The sequence below is a fragment of the Rutilus rutilus genome (genome assembly GCF_951802725.1).
Source record: "Rutilus rutilus genome assembly, chromosome: 15".
NCBI classification, from domain to species: Eukaryota; Metazoa; Chordata; class Actinopteri; order Cypriniformes; family Leuciscidae; genus Rutilus; species Rutilus rutilus.
In genome coordinates, this window is record NC_140220.1 from 4,627,510 (window position 1) to 4,651,427 (window position 23,918).

The following is a 23,918-nucleotide window of genomic DNA, read 5'->3' on the forward strand; positions in this document are numbered from 1 at the left end:
AGTGTTATTTCAGTGTCATTGACATGCTATTATAGTTTTTATTAATAGTTTGAATTAGTTTTTATCTGTGTATTTTAATTTTAGATAAAGTTTCAGTAATTTTGTCATTTTTATATAATTTTTATTAATTTATTTCAGTTTTAGTTATTATAGTAAGTCAAGTTAAACTAAATGAAAATGAGAAATGCTTCCTTGGCAACTAGTTGAAATAAAATATCAATTCACGTTTATTTTATTTCAGGGAACAAAAATTATTAGTATTTTTATGGTTTTAGTTTTAGTTAACTATAATATCGGTATAATTATACAAATAATTGTACTTATTAATAAATACATAATTGTAAATAATAATTAAAAATGTGTAATTCTATTTCACTGTAAAATAACGTATTTAAGACAAATAACAAGTACAACTCTAAAATTACAATACTCATGTTTATTATTTCATCTCAATTTCTTTTATTATCGCACTAAGCCATATTTAGATTTTATTTAGTTTAAACGTTCAGCCCTGACGAGCAACAGTTTAAGCTATGCTAATATGTGAAGTATAGCCACTCACAATTGATGTCATTATGCACAGTTGTCTTAAAGGTACACAACAAAAACATAAACATATCAAAAACAGTCGGTTTAATCCAAAGTGTGATTGAGAGGGAAAATGGCCATGGATGTCTAAATAACGACTGATTTTCTTCATGAATTCTCTACAAAATATAAATTGTATGTGAAATCTGGCCCTTTTAAAATGAAAAGGCATATCGAATAACAATCTGACCCTGTTTTCTCTTTTCAGCCCAACCCCTCGAATAAACTGGCCATTATTCACATCCTCGGTCTGCTCTCCAATCTCTTCACCACGCTGGACATCACCAAACAGGAGGAGGAGTCAGGAGAGAACGCCCCGCCCATCAAATCAGCCCCGCCTCAGACCGGCCCCAACCCTGTAAGCACACCTGCTCTCCACGGTCACGCCGCAGCATGTGTTTCTGTGTGTCAGAGGTGGACTAGGTGTGTTTGTGTGTTTTAGGTGGTGGTGGTGCTCCAGCAAGTCTTTGCACTGATACAGACGGTCCTCAGTAAATGGCTGAATGACTCGCAGGTTGTGGAGGTGAGATTCATCTCAAGCTCCTTATTCTGCATCACCTTCAAATTTGACCATATTCATTACTCACTATGGAAGCAGTATTTGTGTGCAGGACAGATGTAATTCTGCTCTCTCTCTCTCTCTCTCTCTCTCTCTCTCTCTCTCTCTCTCAGGCGGTGTGCGCCATCTTTGAGAAGTCTGTGAAAACTCTCCTGCACGATTTTGCCCCCATGGTGTCTCAGTTGAGTGCGATGTTGGGGCAGATGTACAGTACCATACCGCAGGCGTCTGCACTGGACTTAACCCGCCAGGTACACGACACACACAATGACAAATGAGCGTTTATACAGGCAGTAATGTTAGGGTTCCTGCGGGTCCTTAAAAGTTCAGTTTGATCAAGTCTAACAGTCTAAAATATCTTACACGGCATAAGAAAGTCTTAAATATAATTTTAGGAGATCTTAAATTCGGGGTCGTAAGTACAGGAATCACAATGACGCGACAAATAATGTGATTATTAAAACTTCAAAACAATGCTGTGTTCTGGGATAAATGCGCTCGTTGTGTGTGCGTAGCTACATATGATGGTATTTTGACCAGCTGAGAACTCCTGAAGAGCTTATAAATGTGTAAAGGAGTCAAAACAGCGACAGGAATCCCTCCGTCACACACACAAACCAAGATCTGCCGCGAGGAGACGCGGTTCTGATGCCTGTACTGAACTGTGATGGACAACATCGCGACTATGACGAGTAAAAACAGGCATGCTTGAGCTTTCTGTCCTTTTTAGGGTCGCATCTTCCTGTTTTTGGTTCGTTTACATGTCTTTGGTCCGTGTTGCGTTCATATCTCAGTCGAACCGCACCAGAGTTTGTTTGAAAGTGGACCTAGACCCATCTTTTCAGCGTCTCGGCCCGCTTGTTCGTGCACCAGGGTTCAGATGGCACTGTTCACACTTATTCAAATTAACAGCACTAACAGCAATCGCACCAGGGTTCGTTTTAATCAAACTAAATATGCCAAGTATGAACACACCCAAACTCTCTGGTTTTTGTTAAGCTTTTTATGTGCCGCCATCGTGTAATGTAGGTCACTAGCGCAAGGCAATAGGCTTCACGAATGGACCGATGAGCAAACACTGTGTGCAGGAAGTGCTCATGGGAGTTGTAGTGTCACATTGCAATTAGTTTATAATTTCAGATGCCTTTTGAGAAGACTACAATTAAATATACTGTATATATTTAAAATTCAACCTCCTAAAGTGGCTAGTGGGGAGTGACTGTGTTGTGTCATGTAATGTCAAGCCCTGGGTGTATTGTAATATGTTGAAGATATTTGTACGATTTGCATATTTTAGGCCCCTCATCTTTTTGAATGAGCAGCTGGAAGTAGTAAAGCATAGGCATGCCAAACTAAGATTTTGATTGTATTTTGGGGGTTGTATATTATTAAAAGTCTCGTATTATGTATAAAAAAAAATGTTTGGGATATTATTGGTATACTATTTTGATTACATAATTAACTGTATCTAGCATTTAATTCAACTTGAACTCTTGTAGCTTCTCTCAATGCCGCTGTCTCACAGGAAGGAAAGACTAAGAACATCATTTAACACATTCATATAAATTTTACCAGTATTGGTGCAATAATATTATTGCCTTTCTTTAAACATAATATTACCGTATCAGCAAAATCCAATATCGATCGCCGTCTGATATGTATGTAATAATATATTAGTGCATAAACCAATTTCAATGCATATGTAGATATTAAATAAAACATATCTTATTCAATTAGTATTTTTAGAGTATTACATTTTTAGAGTATTTTAAACTTTTTGCAGTTGAATGTGTGCTTCTCTAAGAATCTGATATACATGATTTATTTTGAGATTGTATGGACATATGGTATTTGTGCAGGTCTTAAAAACTCTGCAGAGACCTACATGTGTCTTCCTTTGTGGAGTTTCATTCGACTCATTTTGTTTTCTTGCAGATGGTCCATATATTTGCCAGTGAAACGAATCATTTCCCCCCAATCAAAGCGCTGTTTGAACTGGTGACTTCTGTTACGCTGAACATCTTCCAGCAAGGTAGGCATGCTGGGAACAACCAGCTGCAGAGGGTGAAGGAAATCATGTGGTTTTGTTGTCTTTACAGTCACTTCTTCCTGTTGTTTGCATGTATCTGTTTTTTTAAACCCGCGCACACAGAAACGGAGTTCAGAAATGAGCATGTTTTTGAAACCGGTCTTGTTTCCTGAAAAGGTGTGGTGACCTGTTATTCTGTTCGAGATTTTTTTACCCAATGAGTTTCTCACACACACGCTCAATTCAAGGGCGTTTTCACACTAGAGTTTCTGATCTGGATCCGAATGCATTCAGTCCTGTTTACACCTGGTATTAATAGACATTTCGTGTGATCTGATTGATTGACAGGTGAGTAGGCGGTTCTTCACTGTTATCTGGGATGCATCAGAATGCATTGTGCAGTGTGGTATCAATTATTAATAACCATAACACAATTAAGCCCCTGTTTCTTTCACTCACCACTTGTAGTTGGATCACCTGAGACAGATCTTAATACCAAATGTAAATGGGGGTCCTTGACGTCAAAGCCGCTTTCCGAATCTCTTTTCAAGACCATTTGAAAATCCGCTGCTTGCCGTACTCGTATGTCCATGTGGCATCACACACTTTTAAGCTTTCATTGAAATGATCTTGTCTGCAGAAATTTGATTATATTATTAATCATGATTGATTGTTCTCATTTGAGAAATTTCTTTTTTTACATTTCATCAGAATTATTGCACTTTCATGTAAGCAGAAATTAAGAGAACATCAAATCACATGCTGGATTTATGTTAACGTTTTATTATTAAAACAACAAAACATAAATTCCTATTCACTCAAAAACATATTTAGGCCTAAATTTAAGATTATGTGTTTAAATTGCATGTAAACTTTCCATTTGGTTGGATTGTGTAAATAATCCAATAATAATTTTATGGTATATTCATTCAGTGTGTTCATGAACAAGATTTTTTTTTTTTTATCTTGTCAAAACACCAACTCGTTTTAGGAATGACATATAACGACAATTTCATTTTTGATGGTATCGAACCAATGATAAGAAGTGTGAAAACAGCCTAAAATGATCCAGCATGACTCCCTACTTTACACACACACACACACAGTTGTTATTTGCATGTGCCCTCTAGCGCACTAACCACGCTTGCATCCATCACTTCCTGTTTGTCACTCTCCACGTTCTTCTGTTTTAACCACATTGTTTCCAAATCAGCAGAAATGTGAGATAACACTCTTATCCCGCTCAGGTGACCTGGCCGAGAGGATCTGCCGTGGCCTGTGTGTTTGTTTGTTGTTTGTTTTCTGTGAAGGGGCGGGGTTTGGTGGGCTGGGCGGGGTCTGGGTTTGTGGGGGCGGGGTCTTGTTTGGAGTTTGGGAACAGCAAAGGGAGGGAAGTTTGGGACTGACTGCTACCTTGCTCTTTCGGGGTGGCCGTGGGAACCAAGCACTCACCAGCCGCGGCGGGCTAGTCGGGTGTATGAATTGAATTTACAGACAATGAAAACAAATAAAACACACTAAAAAGAAAGAAAGAAACACAAGTGTCATCACAGTAACAGGTGCCTCCTGGGTTCCCACTCCAAACCCACTGTTTCTTTTGTTTTTTTAGGTTTCTTTACTTTCTCTCGTTACTTCTTTTTGTTTTCCTTCTTTGTTTCTCCCCCTCAGAACGGACTCATTGATCTGTCTTTTTTGTTTTTCCTCTTTTGTTTTATCGCAACTGCCTTCAAGTCGTTCATGTTCCCTCCTCTTTCTCTGCCCTATTTCTCTCACACGTGCGATTATTTCCGTCCAGTTGACTTTTCCTTTCCACATGACTGTTCGATCTGTTTTGTTGCTGTTTGTATATATTCTTATTATTATTATTATTTCTTAAGTTTCATCTTTATTATATTTTAGGGCCCAGGGATCATCCTGATATTGTTGATTCATTTATGCAACTCCAAGCTCAGGTGTGTTTTTGGTTTCTTATTTCATTCACTTTGGGTTTCTCTCTTCTCTTTCGCTGTCTCTTTCTTTCTCACTTTCTCTTCCTTTCCGTCCTGTGTCACGGTCTTTTCAGACCCTTGTTTTGCTCGGGCTCTGGAACTGACCTGAGGGGTTTTCCTATTGGATGATTGACAGCTCTCTCGTCCAATAGTCAGACAGAACTACAGAACCTCTGATCTGTGCACTTCTCATTCGATCCAAAATCCTGCTCCTTGTAGCTGTATATTAAATGTCTCAACTTGGCTGTGATTGTGTTGCATCTCGCCACAATTTTTTTTTTTACAGTGTAGGTGGATTCATATATTATTTAGATTTATTGAAATTTTTTTAGATTCTGTACTAGTTATAGGCCACTAATAAAATAAGTAAATAATAAAGATCTTCCTCTGTGCAGTGACTTTATATCAATATAAAAGTATATATTTTTTGAGTGTCATCCATAAAAAATGGTAAATTCCTTTATATATTATGTGAATGAATAATGTATCGTAAATAAATAAATGTTCTTCCTTAAAATACAGGGTGCATAAGTTAGTACACCCCTATGTTAAATTCCCATAGAGGGAGGCAGATTTTTATTTTTAAGTATTTTTATTTTATTTATTTTTTAGGATACTATGCATCCTGATAAAGTTCCCTTGGCCTTTGGAATTAAAATAGCCCCACATTATCACATAGCCTTCACCATACCTAGAGATTGGCATGGGGTACTTTCCATAAGATCATCTCTCAATGCAAATCAAACTAGCTATTAGGCTAACTGAAATAAAACCATGCCAATCTCTAGGTATGGTGAAGGCTATGTGATGATGTGGGGCTATTTTAATTCCAAAGGCCAAGGGAACTTTATCAGGATGCATAGTATCCTGGATCCATGAAGTAACTGGCCTTTAAAAATAAAAATCTGCCTGCCTCTATGGGAATTTAACATAGGGGTGTCCAGACTTATGCACCCTGTATTTTAAGGAAAAACATTTATTTATTTACGATACATTATTCATTCACAAAGAAAATTGGTGTCCTTAAAGGTTGGATTTTTCCTAATTTGTTAAATTAAGGCATTAAGTTCAGTTTCCAAAGGATGATTTTTTATTCCTCTTTTTAGTCAACTTTAGTATGGGTGTCTAAACTTATGCATAGCACTGTATATATATATATATATATATATAACAATGTAAAAGTACTGTTTTCTATTTAAATATATTTTATAGGGCTGTCAAACGATTAATCGCATCCAAAATAAAAGTTTGTGTTTACATCATTTATGTCTGTGTACGGAGTATAATTATTTTCTATATATAAATACACACACATGCATATATATATTTAAGAAAATGTGTTATTTATATATAATATATATTATATATAATATAAATATATATACACAGTATATACATGCAAATATTTCTTAAATATATACATGCATGTGTGTGTATTTATATATAGAAAATAATTATACACCGTACACACACGTATTATGTAAAAACAAACTTTTATTTTGGATGCGATTAATCGTTTGACAGCCCTAATACTTTATATATTAATGTAATATAAATATATATTATTACATTTCATTTTATGTTGAAATTGAAAATGGTTGCACTGCTTAATATTTTTGTGTGGAAACCATGATAAATTCTTTCATGATCCTTTGATGAATAGAACAGCTTTTATAAAAAATATATATATATATTTTGTAACATTATAAATGTCTTTACTGTCACTTGATCAATTTAATACATCCTTGCTGAATCAAAAAGTATTAATTTATTTTTATTTCTTAGAATTAAATCATGTAAATCATGTCACTTTGATCAAATATAACACAGTTGAAAGAGTCAAAATCCCACAGGCACCCACTACCCCCTTCCAGTGTCATTCCAGCCCTTAAACCGAAGAAAGCCTAAATTAATTCATCTCAATTAACTGAATCAAATGAATTGGCTCCCTCATTTATGTATTTGGTCCTCATGAAGTTCTCATGAGGTTTTCCCTCTCTCGGTTTCTCTCTCTGTGTCTTTCTCAAATATCCTCTCATCCTCAATGAGTTTCTTAATGCATCAGTTGTCTTTATCGTACATGTTATTTAGATTTCTGTTGCATTCAGTCCAACTGAGCAGAGAAAGTAGTGATTGAACAGATGTGAACAAAACAAGTGAAAAACGCTAAAGAGAGAAAAAAAATCATCATACCTTTAGTTTCTATTAAATGTCAGTATTTTAGTTTTTTTGCTGTTGATTTCTTACTTACCTGATCTGTTTGCATTAAATATGTACGTTTGGTTGATTTTTCTAGAGCTAGACAGATATAGGGAGTGAGTGATGGGGATGGGGATGGGGAGGGGGGTGGGCACATGAGTGGCACATGAGTGATTGACAGGGTTCCAGGGGCGGGGTTTGAGTCATGTGCTCTGTTCATTGGCTCTGTCTGATTCGTAGGCCCTCAAACGGAAGCCCGATTTATTCTTATCAGAGAGTCTTGACGTGAAAGCCGTGTTCCACTGTGGTAAGTCTGTTTCAAATGTTGAAAACACTGATGGATCCTTCTTCTTTGGTGTGTGTGAACGTCTGAGCCTCTGTAATGTTTAATACGGAGTCATTTCTCTAATGCCGCTGTGTTTTGGCCGTAGGAGTGCTGTCACTGAAATTCCCAGAAGCCCCAACAGTCAAATCTACCTGTCTTTTCTTTGTAAGTCAGAAGTTGTCGTAACAATCTGAAGGCCGATTCGCACCTAGAGCATAGGAATACACTGCTGGTCAAAAGTTTGGAATCATTTATTTAATGAAAAATAGTCAAAAGTCATATTGCGAAATATTACAATTACAAAAACACTTAAATATATTTTAAAATGTAATTTATTCCTGTGATCCAAGCTGAATTTTCAGCATCATTACTCCAGTCTTCAGTGTCACATGATCCTTCAGAAATCATTCTAATATGATGATGTGCTGCTCAATTATTATTGGCGCTGTTATTAATAATGGTTCTTATTATCAATGTGATTATTCTGAATATTTTTGTGGAAACCATGATATTTTTTTTCACAATGCTTTGTTGAATAGAAAGTTCAAAAGAACAGCATTTATTTGAAATAGAAAACATTTGTAACATTATAAATGTCTTTTACTGTCACTTTTGATCAATTTAATGCATCCTTGCTGAATAAAAGTGCACTTATATATATATATATATATATATATATATATATATATATATATATATATATATATATATATATATGAAGCAGCACAACTGTTTTCAACATTGACAATAATGTTAAACGTTTCTTGAGCAGCAAATCATCATATTAGAATGATTTTGACATGATCATGTGACACTGAAGACTAATGCTGAAAATTCTGCTTCGCTCACAGAAAAAATGACATATTACGATATATATTCAAACAGAAAACTATTATTTTAAATTGTATTTAAACCTTAAAGGATATGAATTATTCCAAACCTTTGACCAGTAATGTATATTGTTCTGACTGAACGGCAAGATGCTCTGTGTGTGTATTGACCTTCAGTTTCCTCCTGTGAAATACACCATCATAAATGTTAGCTGTGCGCAGTGTTGAATTGTTCCTTTATTTGGGTTGACTGCAGACTGAGCTAATACCGCACTGCGCTGACGTTCCTCCTGTGGGTCGGGTCGTACAGGAAAACGGTAAACTCCTCCTATTGGCTGTACTGGAGGTGAGCGCACAACTTTTCACCAGAGGTTCACAATATATGAAGGTTACTGTAAAATGATACTGTAAAGAAAAAAAAACGCACAAGAGTCTGATCTGTGTTTTTTTATTTGGCAGGCCATCGGTGGTCAGTCGTCCCGCAGTCTGATGGACCAGTTTGCGGAGGTGCTCTTCTGTCTGAACAAGCATTGCTTCGCTCTGCTGACGGTGTGGCTCAAAGAAGCTCTGCGCTCGCCAGGCTTCCCGTCCTCGCGCGTCTCTGATGAGCAGAAAGACACGTTCAGTCAACAAGTGCTCAGGTGAGATGAGTTCAAGTGTGCCATTTGATCATTCTGGAGGGCAAATACTATGGGATCAATATCCCGCCAAATAGGGCTGAACGATATTCGGTTTTAACATCGACATCGCGATGTGCGAATGAGCGATAGTCACATCGCCGGAACATGCGATGTGAAGGGTAACGTTACGTTAGTAGCACCCATAGTGTAAGAGAACGGTAGCACCAGGGTAGCACACAGTAAACACAAGTTTGTTGTATGGCTTTTTGCTGGGGTGATATACGCGTTCCGCGTGCCTGCACAGTGAGGATCTGACAGGAACGCGCTCACCGCTCACAGCCAACATTCGGGACTAGCCTATTTCGTCTACAAAAAGGAGGATGTTGTTGACCAAAAAGAGGTAGGCTACTTTGCTGGAGTGTTATAAAGTTGTGGATGGTTGTCTTTAAAAAAAAAGTCGTTTCGTGTTCGCATTTATGAGGGAAAAAAAACAATGTTACGTGACATTACGGACTCGTCACGCGTCCGTTATGAAAGCGGCACTAAAAGACTGCTTTAAAACTTTCACAGAGACCTCAAACAGAAAGCACAAAGCCTTTCTTTAAAACGAATTTCGTTTTGTATTAATTGTATCTTAATTTTAATCAGTATTTCATTATCCATTTTCTTGGATTTAATAAATAGCCTAAAAATTAAATATAGCAGCCAGCGCCTGAACTGGAGATTAAGCTATCATCCATGAACCGAAACTCAGCATAAAAGGTAGCCTACTCGCCTCACATACCGAAAAATAACAATAATAAAAAATAAAAAAATAGAAATATAACTATTATCTACAGAAGAACCATTAAAAAAAATAAAAAATAAATCTGTATGAAAAGTGCATTTCTCCCGATCACTGCTGCGAAGATCGCGAGTCAGTAGGCTATTGTCAACTTCATCTTTACAGAAAACACTTGTTTATTAATAAACAATTAAAATGTTTCATTATAATATTTTACATAGGCTACTATTAATCATTACTTTTGCTGGTTCTAGGTGCCGTTTACATGAACGCGTCACTGAATCAGCACAGAAAACATAATTTTTCGGGTCCTAGAACCTGAAGAACGTTAGGTCCTGTGTAGAATGTTCACCGAATTCTGAGAGAAATATGTTTCTGGAATAAAATATTAAGTGGCCTTTTTGTCACTTGTAATGAAGCTTGCTTATTAGTGAAATTTTTAATAACATGGAATGGTAATTATTGACTTTAGCCTGGATTGATGGCTCGCAATATCGCGATATATATCGTTGGGAAAAAAATATCGCAATGTAATTTTTTTTCCAATATCGTGCAGCCCTACCGCCAAATGTGATCCAAAAATAATAAGCGCGATTCCAAATGTAAAAATATATTGCACAAACTGAAAAAAATAATGCAAAATGATCAGAATAGCAAACAACGTGGTCACGGATCAAAACATAAGCGTGAATAAAAAAATAACAAGCATGAATAAAAACCTTAAACACATTCAAAATTATTTTGCACGAAACTTAAACTTATGTTCATGTTTTCTTTATTACTCTGTACTTTGTGCTCTCTTGCATTGTCTGCTCATAATTCATTTTTTTGTACGCTTGTGCTGTTTTTCTCTTCGCTCTTCTTTCCATGTTCTGCGCTCGCTCTTCCAAATGTTGCAGTTCAAGTTTCATGTAAATTAGGGCGGGCTTAAGCGTCACCATTGGTCCACTAGTTCTAGATTGACAGCTCCTCCTCTAGCCAATCAATCGAAGAGGGGAGTTGAAGTCACTGAAATGCGACTCATGCTACTGATGTTCACTCGCACAGGGGAAGATAACCATCAGCTCAGCTGGCAAAAATCTTTCCGTGGCAGGACACCGTTAAAACTGTGTGTGTGCCTGCAAACTCCACCTGTTACCGGTATACGTCTACCTGGCGATCCATTATCGTTAAATTCGTCATCCTAACGACGACCTAACACAGTTGTGCCTGTCTGACGATCCATCATATCCACCTTACTTCTGGAACAATATATTTTTACATGTGTTTTTTTATTTTTTATTCAAGCTTATTATTTTTTGATCCATGGCCGCAATACATTTGGCGGGATATTGATCCCATAAAATACCATTCTGGTATACAAGCAAAACACACTCCTTTAAAATGTTTGCTTGAATATTAATTTAAAGGTGCTCTATGTAGGTTTTCTACTAAAATGAATCCTTTTTTTATTGCCTGTGTGTGAAGGGGTTGTAATCTCACATTAAGATGATCCACTTTGCGGGTTTTGCTATTACCTCTGAAAGCAAGTATTCTTATTTTTAAGTGAAGGATTTACCACGAAATCCAGTGACGTGACCTGCATGCGCGCTCCCGAGCCTCTCGCCTCGTCTACTGACTTTGCACTCAACAGCGACGACACTGCAACTCATGACTTATGCAACTTATGACATGTCTGATAACACTAATAAACGACCTGCTCCCAGCACAACACAGACTCCAACACAAACTCCACATATTAATAAAAAAACAAAAAAAGTTTTATCTGCTGAAGCTCGTAAGGCCAGACGTGAATCGGATCAACTTCGGACGAAAACACGGATCAACATCGGCAGGGTATTTGAATCATGGAGATGATTTCGTTATCTTACTGTAAATGTACCTATGTAACACCACATCATATAGGCTAAATGCAGTCAACGTAACGTTATCATGGTACGAGCATGGAGCATCAGTTCAACGTCAAGCTGATAAAAGTAGCCTATTATTGTAACGTTGCAGTGGGAGTTTACCTGAGTTTTCAGCATGTTGTGCGATGCTTTCTCCGGTGTGTTGCGTCTCAGTCTGGCCGGTACCCAGAGTGCTCGCTCATGAGTTTGAGCACACGCACGAGCACTTGCTTGAAATGATTGGTTACAATCTGAAACATCACCGCTAGAGGCCGCTGAAAACTCCATATAGCCCCTTTAAATTCAACATGCACCAATGCTACATTTTTCTAAATGTCATAATCATTTGTTAACAAACGAGTATTCATTACTTCAATGAGCTCATTGTTTCTGCCTTAAATCATTACATTGTTTAAATTAATAAATGTTTTGCTAACTGTGATTTTGTATATGTACATTTCTGAAATACATAACTTAGTCACCTCTGATAACAGATCACTCTCAATTGTAATGTGGACTGTAAAGCTGCTTTGAAATGATGTGTATTGTGTAAAAATGTTTTTTTTTCTTCATATCCTCTCAGGGAGCGAGTGAACAAGCGGCGAGTGAAGGACATCGTGAAGGAGTTCACCCTGGTGTGCCGCGGCCTTCACGGAACCGAGTACGCCGCAGATTACTGAGACACGGTGCGAGGAAACCCAAAATGTACAATTCCCAGAAGCCCTCACTGCGACATGAATGATACTGACAGTCTGAGAGTCGGGATCTTCCTCCAACTCGTCCTTCTCGCTCTCTCTCTCTCTCTTTCAACCACTCTCCCATTGGATTTTGGGGTCTCCGTAGGGCGATCCGAACAGTCGACATCTCCGCTCCCCGCATCTCACGGCATGTTCGCTGGAAACCGTTCTTTGACTCCCCCACGTTCGATCTTCCGTGGCTCTTGGGCTGTTTTCCTTGTGATAATTTGCATCCGTTTGAACTAAGAAATAGTGTTAGGTAAATGTTTTTTATTTTTTATTTTGGAGAAATAAAAAGCATATATATATATATATATATACACACACACACATATATATTAAAATATATATATATAAATGCACATAATAATCTAGTGAACCGTGGGGTGACGAGTCCGTGTGCTGCTAACAGAGAGAGGGACCAATACAGACTTGTTTTTTCTCTGTGGCTTTATATCTATCCTCTATATCTGTCTGTCTAACCCCTCACACTCAATTCTGCCAAAATGTTGTGGACGTTTTTTAATAAAATGATGATTGTTTTATATATATATATATATATATATATATATATAAATAAGGTCAGCAGCATATTTGGGGACTAGTAAAGACTGGGTGTTACACGACGAGAAAGAGAGATCCGGAAAGACGATAGTTCACTCAAAAAATTTACTTTACCCACCCTAATGTTGTTCAAACTAGTATGATTTCTTTCTTTAAAAATTCTCCTTTTGTGTTTGATTGAAGAAATAAAGCCAAACAGGTTTGAAATGACACAATGGTGCATAAATTATGACAGAATTTAAAAATTTTGAGTGAACTGTCCCTTTAAATTTGGTTGGTACATGCACACAAATGGAGAGCACTCAAGTAATTTAACAGGCACTGCTTGTCTTTCTCTCTCTCTTTCTCGTTCTCGTTTCGCCCGGCTGCTGCTTGCCGACATGTAGCATGTGTGTTGCGTTACATACGGGCCCAGAATGTGTCATAATCAGTGGATGAGGGCTGATTGTTCTATCGTGTTCGTTTACTAGTGAGTCACAGAGTGAGAACAAAGGGAGAGACAGAGGAGTCAAATGTACATTAGTTTTTTTTGTACCTTGTTTTAATTTATTAAATACATCTGAGATGGCAGCACTGGGTTCTGTGGTCTGTGTGTGTGAGTGAAGGTGTGAATGCTCATCGCAAGAAGACAAAACCAAACCACAGGCTCTTCAGGTGAGAACTTTTTTTTTTCTTTTTTTTTTACCCCAGTGAATTATTATTTTTTTTGAAAGGTGTTTATTTTTGAAAGTCAATTGTGGTGTTTTTAATGTGCTTTAAGACAAACCATGTGCAAATTCATAAGTCAACATCATTGCTGAGTATTTTCTCCTTAAAGGGATACTCCACTTTTTGGGGAAATAGGCTCATTTTACAACTCCCCCAGAGTTAAACAGTTGAGTTTTACCGTTTTCGAATCCATTCAGCAGATCTCCGGGTCTGGCAGTACCACTTTTAGCATAGCTTAGCATAGATCATTGAATCGGACAAGACCATTAGCTTATCTCTCAAAAAAATGACCAAAGAGTTTTTATATTTTTCCTGAGTTTCTATGAGTCCAGCAGGCGTAATGATATGATGCAGCGCTGGAAAATAGGTCTAATAGGTTAGACAAACTTAGTCCCGGTCACGTTGGAAGTTACTGAGCTGGGGACTATTTTCAGGCGCTGCGTCATATCATTACGCCTGCTGGACTCATGGTACGGCAGCAAAGTTTCTTGATTATTAAGCAGGAATGAGAGTATAGTTCCTAGCCATATCAGCCTAGAAAATCGCAACTTTACATTTTCCGTCGGTCTTAGTACACGATGTATCTACAGAAGAGTCAAGTTTTAAATAGGAAAAATATCAAAACTCTTTGGTCATTTTTTTGAGAGAGATGCTAATGGTCTTGTCCGATTTAATGATCTATGCTAAGCTATGCTAAAAGTGGTACTGCCAGACCCGGAGATCGGCTGAATGGATTCGGAAACGGTAAAACTCAACTCTTTAACTCTGGGGGAGTTGTAAAATGAGTCTATTTCCAAAAAAAGTGGAGTATCCCTTTAAAACTGCAGTCAACTAAAGACAGTCTCAAAAACGTGGTTTGAAATCGCTTGTTTATATTAAATCTAAATGTTAAATCTAAATGTTAACATTTAGATTTAACATTTAGATTTAATATTTAGATTTAAGATTTAGATTTAACATTTAGGTGTAACATTTAATATTTAGATTTAACTATTTAAAATATCTCTAAGTTGACAAATATTGTTGTAAATGTGCTAAAAAGTGACCGTCAAAAATTCATACCAGTTTTTTAAACATTGTTTGAAGCTAAATGTGACAAAATGTTGCTGTTATTTTCAGCGTGAACCGCTTTACAAACGGCGCCCCATACAATACAGACTAAATGGGATACATTGAACTATTGGAACTTAAATGTAAACGAAATTATGGGCTTTTCTGCTAAACAAGCTATTCAAGAATCAAACCTATGACCTACCTGTACAAAATGGCAGTGAACTAAACTGATGACTGTGCCGTTTTTACTTGATGGCAGGGAGTTGAGGACCCTTCACACCAAGGACTGTTGCGATAAAGATGTATTGTTTTAAAAATCGTTATAAATGTAGGCTAATAGAATAGCAGGGTCCACACCACAACTATGACGATAACTGCATATAATAATATGACGTGCGCATATAATAAAATACTGAATGTGATCGTCCTCTGGTGTGGAAGAGCTGAGATCGTGTTGTGAATGAATAGGCCTTTACTGCAATTCTTCATATTGACCAACAGATGTCTCTACAGTTTTGGAGAAATATCAAGAGATTTTCAGGATAAGGACCATAAACAGATCTGCTTTATTTACTATCCATGACAAGGCATCAACTTCCAGTTTAATAAGGTGATTTCAGACATTCTATCAAACATGCATTAAGTGTTAAACTGCATTGTTTCGGTAAGATAAAATAATATATGCCTATTTAAATATAGGTGGAGATATTATTATTATGCAGGCTATGGAAAATTAGTTTGCATATAAATAAAACGTGATTCACCTGTCCGGTTTGTGATGCACTGGATGGGTTTAATCTAATTAGTTGATTAGTTTTGATTTCTTTTTATTCTTTTGCTGCTGCTGTTATTATTATTTTATATAAATACTTTGTTTATATCAGCTTTAATACTACAGTATAATGCATTACTTTGAAAGGGGAAACTCAGTGGTGAAGGAGACATATGCAAAATGATTTACAAATGGCATCCGCTTTGTAAAATGACCTTCATAAGTTGGGAACACTTTATCAAAAAGGTCCAGAGAAGCTCAACACTCAGACTGTGAAGCACAGCGGTGGATCAGTGATGGTTTGAGCTGCAATATCAGGATATTCCCGACTGTGTTTGATGGACTGCCAAGAACTACAGAACCGTTCTGGAGGACCATGTGCTTCTAATGCTTCAAACATTGTACCTGTTTCAGACAAGGTGTCGTGTTTCAGTATGATAATACACCAATACACACAGAAAGACTGGTGACAGAACGGTGTGATGAACATGAAAGTGAAGTTGAACATCTCACATGACCTGCACACTCACCAGATCTACAGATGTTTTGGAGGAGCGAGTCTGAAAACGCTTTCACATAGTGACCCGGACACTGTTCTGGAAGAGGAACGGCTCAGACTCCCTCTGGACGCTGTGAAGGACTTGTATCTGTCATTCCCAAGATGAATCGATGCTCTACTGGCCACAAAAGAAGGCTGTACAACATTAATAAATGATTGAGGTCTAAAACAGGTGTTTCAGTGTCCAACGGACCCCTGTAGGTCGTAGGTTAATTTCCTCGCCTCGCTTATTTGTGCATAATTTGGTATTTTCTGTGATTGCAATCATTTATCATTGTGTAATACATTTTTACAGTGCATACAGTGACCTACTGACAACATTAAAGACCATAAAGCTTGATGCACCTGTCCGGTTTGTGATGCACTGGATGGGTTTAATCTAATTAGTTGATTAGTTTTGATTTCTTTTTATTCTTTTGCTGCTGTTGTTATTATTATTTTATATAAATACTTTATTTATATATACTTCAGTATTTTGACTGTCATGCTGATGAATTTTCCTTTGAATTGAACTGAATCTTTAGCAGTGAGCATAAATTCAGGGACTTTGGGACCAGGGGGAATTCTGCCTCTCTCTCTCTCTCTCTCTCTCTCTCTCTCTCTCTCTCAGGTCTTCTTCCTCAGACTCTCTGCTGTGTCTCCAGACTGAAGTCATGGAATCAGACATCTCTTCATGTCCTGCAGTCTGATCCTCTCAGGAATCATCGGATCTGATGGGACATTTAAGGATGTTTTTCCCTGATGTCTCATATTCACTGCTGTTGTTGGGAATCTCGTGTCTGACTGGCTTCACTAAGACTTCACAGGAGTTCTCAGGTATCACCATCATCATCACGCACCATCACCATCCTACAATAAGTGCGTATTTACACTTTATGATAGGACTATATGTATATTATCCCTTTAAATTTGAATAAATTCACGCGCGTTTAGACGAAAATCTCAGGGTTGTGTTTTGAAAACTTTCCAGCTTTATTTCTTTCGTTTCATGCATTTTTGAGATGTCGATTACTTCATCCTCGTGTAAATAAGTGAAACGGAGTGTAATTTAAATTCTTTCGCGGGAACTTCCGTGACCCACGCGATCAAAGAGAACCTGCACGTGCGCGCGCGCGCTCATAGGGTTACACTGTTACATGTCATCTTAATATACCGTTCATACGTCTTTATAGTAAATTGTAGATTTTATAATTTAATCGATTTTTTATTATAAATTTGAGTTATCGAGTTGCAATTTGAGTGAAAAGTTGATCAACATGAATTTAGAAAGTCTATTGAGCACCATTGTATATTATTACAGTATTCATAGCCATCCTGTATGAGATAAATACATGAAGCATTGATTTCACGAACTCTGTTGTTCATGTTTAGACTGTTACGTGTCTTTCAAAGTGTTATGATGGTTTGATGGAGATACACAAACAGTTTACCTGAGGTTTATGAAGGTTGTGTGTTTGGCTTGTGAAGAAATGAAGGACACAGATGTGAATTGATCAGGAACAGATGTGATGGGGCAGATCTGGGATTCTAGTTTTAATAGAATTTTGTTTGCATTTCTCTTCCTAATTTACTCAAATGTACACAGCTTTGCTTTGGATTAACATCAGAGTATCACACCTGAACTTTCGTTGATAGTCATCATTTGTTTATAGGTTTATTTGTATAGTGCTTTACATAATACGAACGGATTCAAAGCAGCTCTATAGAAGACTTAATGGGTGAATTACACGAAGAACTAAGATCATGTCAGGATATATGTATTAAAATATTCTAAATATTTTTTCACATTGCAGTAATTATGCTGCAATGCAAAAATAGACTTCTTTATATATATATATATATATATATATATATATATATATATATATATATATATATATATATATATAGGCTCTTTTTGCAATGCAACTTTATTGCTGAAATGAGAAAAAAAATATTTAAAATGTATACATCATGGTAATATGTGTTGTACTTTAATTGCCTTTCATTTCTGCTGATTTAGATTAAAAAAGGTAAATACAATTTCTTCATTCATAATAAAGTAACGGAACTCATCAGTGAGAAAGATGAGAATTACAGGCTGTAGGCTTAAGTAAAATCGAATTGTTTTGAAATATGACCAGGACGTGTTTTTGTGGGATTGCTGTGAGCTGCAACAGTCGAGCTGTCCTGTCAAAGAACAGGCGCTCAGCAGAATATCATTGGTTAGTTGTGTCTCTGTTGGGTCACACAGGACCGGTCCTGTGACTCTGACTCTGAAAGACTCTCACACACTCTGGAATGTTCGTTTGATTGACAGCTGCTTGAAAAGGGTGACAGAAGTTGTTGATGGAGACAGAGCTTCTGTTGCCGAGCAACAGGCCTGTACATCTGTCCTACAGGAACCTCATGCCTTTGTGTGTGTGTGTGTATGCTGTGTTTCATCTTGGTTAATTAGCTTCACACACACACTTAGATTCATTGTGTGTGTGTTCACTACACAGTGAAAGTAGGCATAAAGCTGTGGGCGGGGCTTATTGAGGCGCTGAATGGGATGTGGGGCTGTTAAAAGGTCAGCAGGTCAACTGAGGTCAAACCGTTTGATGATCCCAATACACCATCAAGACTGTCGTACTGTCATTCATGTGCTGCAGTCGCAAAGCCCTTATGAAATGACATTTAAAGGCGCACTTAGTAACTTCAGGCTTTCCTGACAGGAATGAGGAGCATTTTTGATAAACGCGTTTAAAATGAGATGAAGACTCAAGAAAAGTTATTTTATTCTTCATAAAAGTGAAATTCAGCATTGAGCAGGAAATGATGTCGTGTGGCACTTGATTTGATCTTTCTGGATTTGATTGGCTCGTTATTTTTACCTGTGATATTATTGGTTAATGTTTTTGTTCCACATCAGTGTGTCTTTGATTATATTATTAACCATATAAACTACTGTTCAAAAGGTTCGATACGATTTTTATTTTATCTCTTCGGCTCACCAAGCCTGCAGTTATTTGATCAAAAATACAGTAAAAAGCGTAATATTGTGAAATATTGTTGCAATTTAAATATATTTTAAAAGTTAATGTATTCCTGTGATCAAAGCTGTATTTTCAGCATCATTACTCCAGTCTTCAGTGTCACATGACCCTTCAGAAATCATTCTAATATGATGATTTGCTGCTCAAGAAACATTTCTGATTATTATCAATGTTGAAAACAGTTTTTGTTTTGACATCTTTTCTGTCACTTTTGATCAATGTAATGCATCCTTCCTGTATAAAAGTAGTAATTTCTATCCATATTGAAATCTTAATGATCCCAAACTTTTGAAGTCTATTATATAAAAATAAATATCTTGTATATAAAATAACACGCACTGAGTACACAAATTAAGAAAGTGATTTTGATTCCAGGTTTAAAGTGCGTATATATTCAGTCAAAAGCAATAAGTTTATCTATTGCCGGACATTTTTTTCTTTATATATTTGTCTGTTACCAAACGCTCACAACTCTGGTCACATTACGAGTCTAATCTCACTCCATCTCTCCGTCCCGTTTCTGCCAAGAAGGAAAAATCTCCCTGTCGGAAGAAAGTAAATGCTTAATTGTCTTAAAATCAGAGAGTTTAGCTGAGGTGAGGGTCGCTCTAATAACCTTTATACTCCAGAGAGCCAAGAGGTTAGAGGTGTGTGTGTGTGTGTGTGTGTGTGTGTGGGTGTGTGTGTGTGTGTGTGTGTGTGTGTGTGTGTGTTCTGGTGGACTTTGTTCCGGAGGTGGAACTTGAAACCACTGCCTTCTGTTTGTTGAAAAGACCCCCTTCCCCAAACACCAAGACCCTTTTTCCAGCAGGCCTCTCTCTCTTTCACACACACACACACACACACACACACACACACACACACACACACACACACACACACACACACACACACACACACACACACACACACACACACACACACACACTCCTTCTCACTCTCATACACTCACTCTCTCTCTCACACACACACACACACACTCACACTCACTCTCTCTCTCTCTCTCACACACACACACACACACACACACACACACACACACACACATACACACACACACACATACACACACACACACACACACAGCGTCAGGCAAGTTGTGTTCGAGCAGATCCTGTGGTTGGGTTGTTATGTCTATGTCAAAACGCTGTCTGTGAGCTGTGATGTGTGTGTGTGTGTGTGTGTGTGTGTGTGTGTGTGTGTGTGTGTGTGTGTGTCATATCAGCACCTCAAAGCCCTCAGGACAAATAAAAATGGAAAAATATAAGACATTTGTTGATGTGTAGAGTACAGTATATCCCTACAATGTATTGCAGCTCAGATCAATTGATTTTGGAAGAATATTGGAAGCTCATATTTCTAACAAAGGAAAGGATAGATGGATGCGTGTGCAGTGGGAGAAAACAAGCAGAAAGAGAGAGAATGGAGAAGGTCTCCTTCACAGCAGAACAAGAGGCTTTTGTTTTGTTGATCACATCCTGATCCCTTAAAACGCTCTCGCTCGCTTTCTTTCTCGCTCAGAAATAAGTCGTCATACAAATATTTCCTCACTTTATTGCATTTATAGTCTGTTTTCTGCAACCACTTTGGTTTATTATATTTGATGTTTTCAGATTCACCTGCTCCTAAAACTGCTCATTTAAAAATATAACTCTGATTGTATTGTACATTTACAGTCAGTATTTTCTCTTCAATTCTATTTATTTGTTTTAGTTCATGAAAATACATAGTTTTTTACTTTTATTTTTCCTCATATTAACCCTGTAAAGCCTGACATATGAAATAATAGTCAGAAAAATTTTATGCAACGATTTGTTTTTAACGTGTGTGTAAAAAAAATCTAAAAAGAAATGCATATGCTTTTAGTTGCGTATCATATTTGGTACATCAGGCTTTTATGGCTCATATAATATAGTGAGAATATGAAGCTCATACTCGAGGAGGGGGAAAGTTTTGTTCAGAGGAGCAAACTCAGCAAAAATATGCAATATTTTTTATATTTATATAGCTAAAATGTAAGATGAAATTCTGATAGCCTGTAATGTAAATGAGATCTTTATTACAATATAACAGACTACTGACATAAAATGATATACATCTCAGCAGTCACTCTATATCTCACAATAATCTTAGTATGATAAATGCAAAATCTATAATTTAATGAATACATGAACAAATGCACTTTCCTCAAAAGCCTGATGATCATATTTGATACTTGCATTTTAACATGATTTTTCTCTAGAATGATGCATGGATAATCAAGTAAACCTGCGTTGCTTCAGTCCAGTACGTGTTCATCTTGAATTATATTATTCTCACGTTTACTTTATAAACTTATACTTTCCGTTCTTACAGTTCTACTAAAAGGCATTTTTACTTGCTAAAAAGTAGCAACTATCAACCAGACGACAGAAGGGATTGTGTGCAGCAGGTTTTCCAGCAAAGTTATGATCAAGTTGATCATTTAGAGGCCTTAGAAATGTGTGTGCCAATGATGATACATAGTTTTCATTTACGACACTAAACCTACTCCTGCGTACGGAGACACGTTTTTCAATTCACGCATGCAAATCTTTCTCTCCAGTCCAACCAGACCATTAAATGATACTAGGCTGTAAAAATAGCTTGTTATAAACAATCATCATAGTTATGGCATCACAAGTGTAAAAGAAAATGTGTGCTGCTAAAAATAGTGTAGGAACAACATGCTTTTGGGCCTTCTGGTGTTTGTTACGCTGCTGAAAATCAAATCAAGATGAGACTTTTAGAGGATGTTTTTATGTGAACGCAAATGTACAAAAATTCTCTTATTGTGTTCCACAGGAAAAAATAACAGCATACGAGGGGCGAATAAATAACGACAAGATTTTTTAATCATTTTTATTAAAGCTGAGATCTAAGCTCCTTCAGCTGATCTGTGTGTGTAATTCATTAGCAGCCTCTAATCTCTATTGTTGTGCCATGTTGACACTCTCTCTGCACACACACACACACACACACACACACACACACACGTGTTTCCTGAGGTTGAGCATCAGAGGTCACGTCAGGTCATCCCGAGGTTAATGACAGTTTTTAGATCATCTCATGTCGAGCTTTGATGCGACCACTGTCCATTTATTGAAGCAGTAATTTGCCCTTCAGCGTTCGGCGTGTGGTGTGTGTGTGTGTGTGTGTGTGTGTGTGTGTGTGTGTGTGTGTGTGTGTGTGTGTGTGTGTGTGGTTCCTGTTGGCTGGAGATGTTTTCCTAACAGCTGCGTTCAGGTTTTGAGGGAATTCCTCCTCAGTCTCTCCTCTCTCATGTTAAACTCGGCTCTATAATTTTCCATAAATATCCCGGTGGCAGTAGAGCCGCTTTAGTGCCGCTCCACTGAGTCACGCTAAACTCTTTCTGAGGACTAAAGACGATTAGTTGCACCAGTTCGGCTCTTGTCACATTATACCCATGTGTTAATTCAGCCATCTCTTTTTTTCACTCCTTATTTGATCAGGAGACATTTTTACTTGCGACTGAATTAAAAATGCAAGAGATGATGGACAGCACTCGCTGAATTAAACATGCAACGTTGCAGAGGTCATATCACAAAGTTTTTACAAACTACTGTTTGAAACTCATCACCATTACATACTGCATAGTGTTTTGCATACTTAAAAAAAATAAAAAAATGTATTTATTTACACAAAAATCTAAATATTTGTAAGGCTTTTTAATCCATTGCCCTTTTAATAAAATTTTGTCATATACACAATAAATATTGTTAGGTATCATCATATCCTGCTTATCCCACCCTGTTATGTCACATTCTATCATCATTTACTTATTATTTGCTTAAGCTCAATAAATCCCTCTCTTGATGTAATGCAAATGTCAAAATGCACCACATTTGAAGACTGACCCTGTTGTGTCGTTCTCGCTCTTAATGAACAGTGTCTGTCTGTGTGTGTGGATGCTGATGATGGTTTTCGGATTCTTGTTTCCGCTCCTGTTGAATGTCAAATGTTCAGAAAATGAGAGGATGCAGGACACACACACACACACACACACACACACACACACACACACACACACACACACACACACACACACACACACACACACACACACACACAGACACACACACACACACACACACACACACACACTCGTGCACACACAGAGACACATCACAGACACACAGATGAAATACACACACACACACACACACACACACACACAGCTCACCTTTCCCAAATAAACAGAACGCCAAACAGGCCGACTGCTGGATTGTGCGTGTGTGTGCATGTGTCAGTGTGTTTATTGTGTTTTGCCTCACGTTACTCTGCAGACGTGTGGAATTCACCCGTCATCTCTCTCCACCAATCACAGCGCAGCATCATTTAAACAGAGGAAAACTCCAGCACAACTTACACACACACACACGGCCTGTTTTCTCTCTTTGTCTTTTCCACTCTGTTTAATTGACCATCTTTCCTCGGGGGTCTGTGTTTTAGGGCACTATGAGGGCAGTAAATGACCCCCTCTCACATCACATGACTGAGCACATGACATGTCACGTCCACTCTCTCCACTTCGTCCTCTTTGGTCTGTGTGCGGAATAGCCATCCCTAGTACTACTATACTTTTAATATTATTCTTCGGGTATTCCATATATACTACTTTTGCCAATATTTCAGTATGCAGCATTGTAATCCACAAT

General features: G+C 37.4%; 2 protein-coding genes across 6 annotated transcripts in view; both read left to right on the forward strand.

Annotated features, from left to right (window-relative positions):
- The window catches only part of ipo13b (importin 13b), a 56,882-nt gene extending 43,200 nt beyond the window's left edge, over window positions 1-13,682 (forward strand). The window contains exons 12-21 of one of the 3 annotated variants that reach the window (XM_084431544.1): window positions 797-946; window positions 1,031-1,111; window positions 1,261-1,398; window positions 3,083-3,179; window positions 5,076-5,128; window positions 7,604-7,670; window positions 7,795-7,853; window positions 8,775-8,864; window positions 8,978-9,159; window positions 12,395-13,682. In XM_084431544.1, coding sequence (XP_084287670.1) covers window positions 797-946; window positions 1,031-1,111; window positions 1,261-1,398; window positions 3,083-3,179; window positions 5,076-5,128; window positions 7,604-7,670; window positions 7,795-7,853; window positions 8,775-8,864; window positions 8,978-9,159; window positions 12,395-12,491 — 1,014 coding nt within the window. In that variant the 3' untranslated portion in view covers window positions 12,492-13,682. Of the gene's footprint in view, window positions 1-796; window positions 947-1,030; window positions 1,112-1,260; window positions 1,399-3,082; window positions 3,180-5,075; window positions 5,129-7,603; window positions 7,765-7,794; window positions 7,854-8,774; window positions 8,865-8,977; window positions 9,160-12,394 lie in introns of those variants that run through there. The other 2 variants (XR_014629934.1, XM_084431545.1) reach the window with 2 other exon arrangements.
- Window positions 13,683-16,870: 3,188 nt separating this feature from the next.
- eva1aa (eva-1 homolog A, regulator of programmed cell death a) overlaps window positions 16,871-23,918 on the forward strand; it is a 49,962-nt gene continuing 42,914 nt past the window's right edge. For 2 of the 3 annotated variants that reach the window (XM_084431337.1, XM_084431338.1), the window contains exon 1: window positions 16,871-17,062. In XM_084431337.1, coding sequence (XP_084287463.1) covers window positions 16,918-17,062 — 145 coding nt within the window. In that variant the 5' untranslated portion in view covers window positions 16,871-16,917. The remainder of the gene's footprint in view (window positions 17,063-23,918) is intronic. The other variant, XM_084431339.1, reaches the window with a different exon arrangement.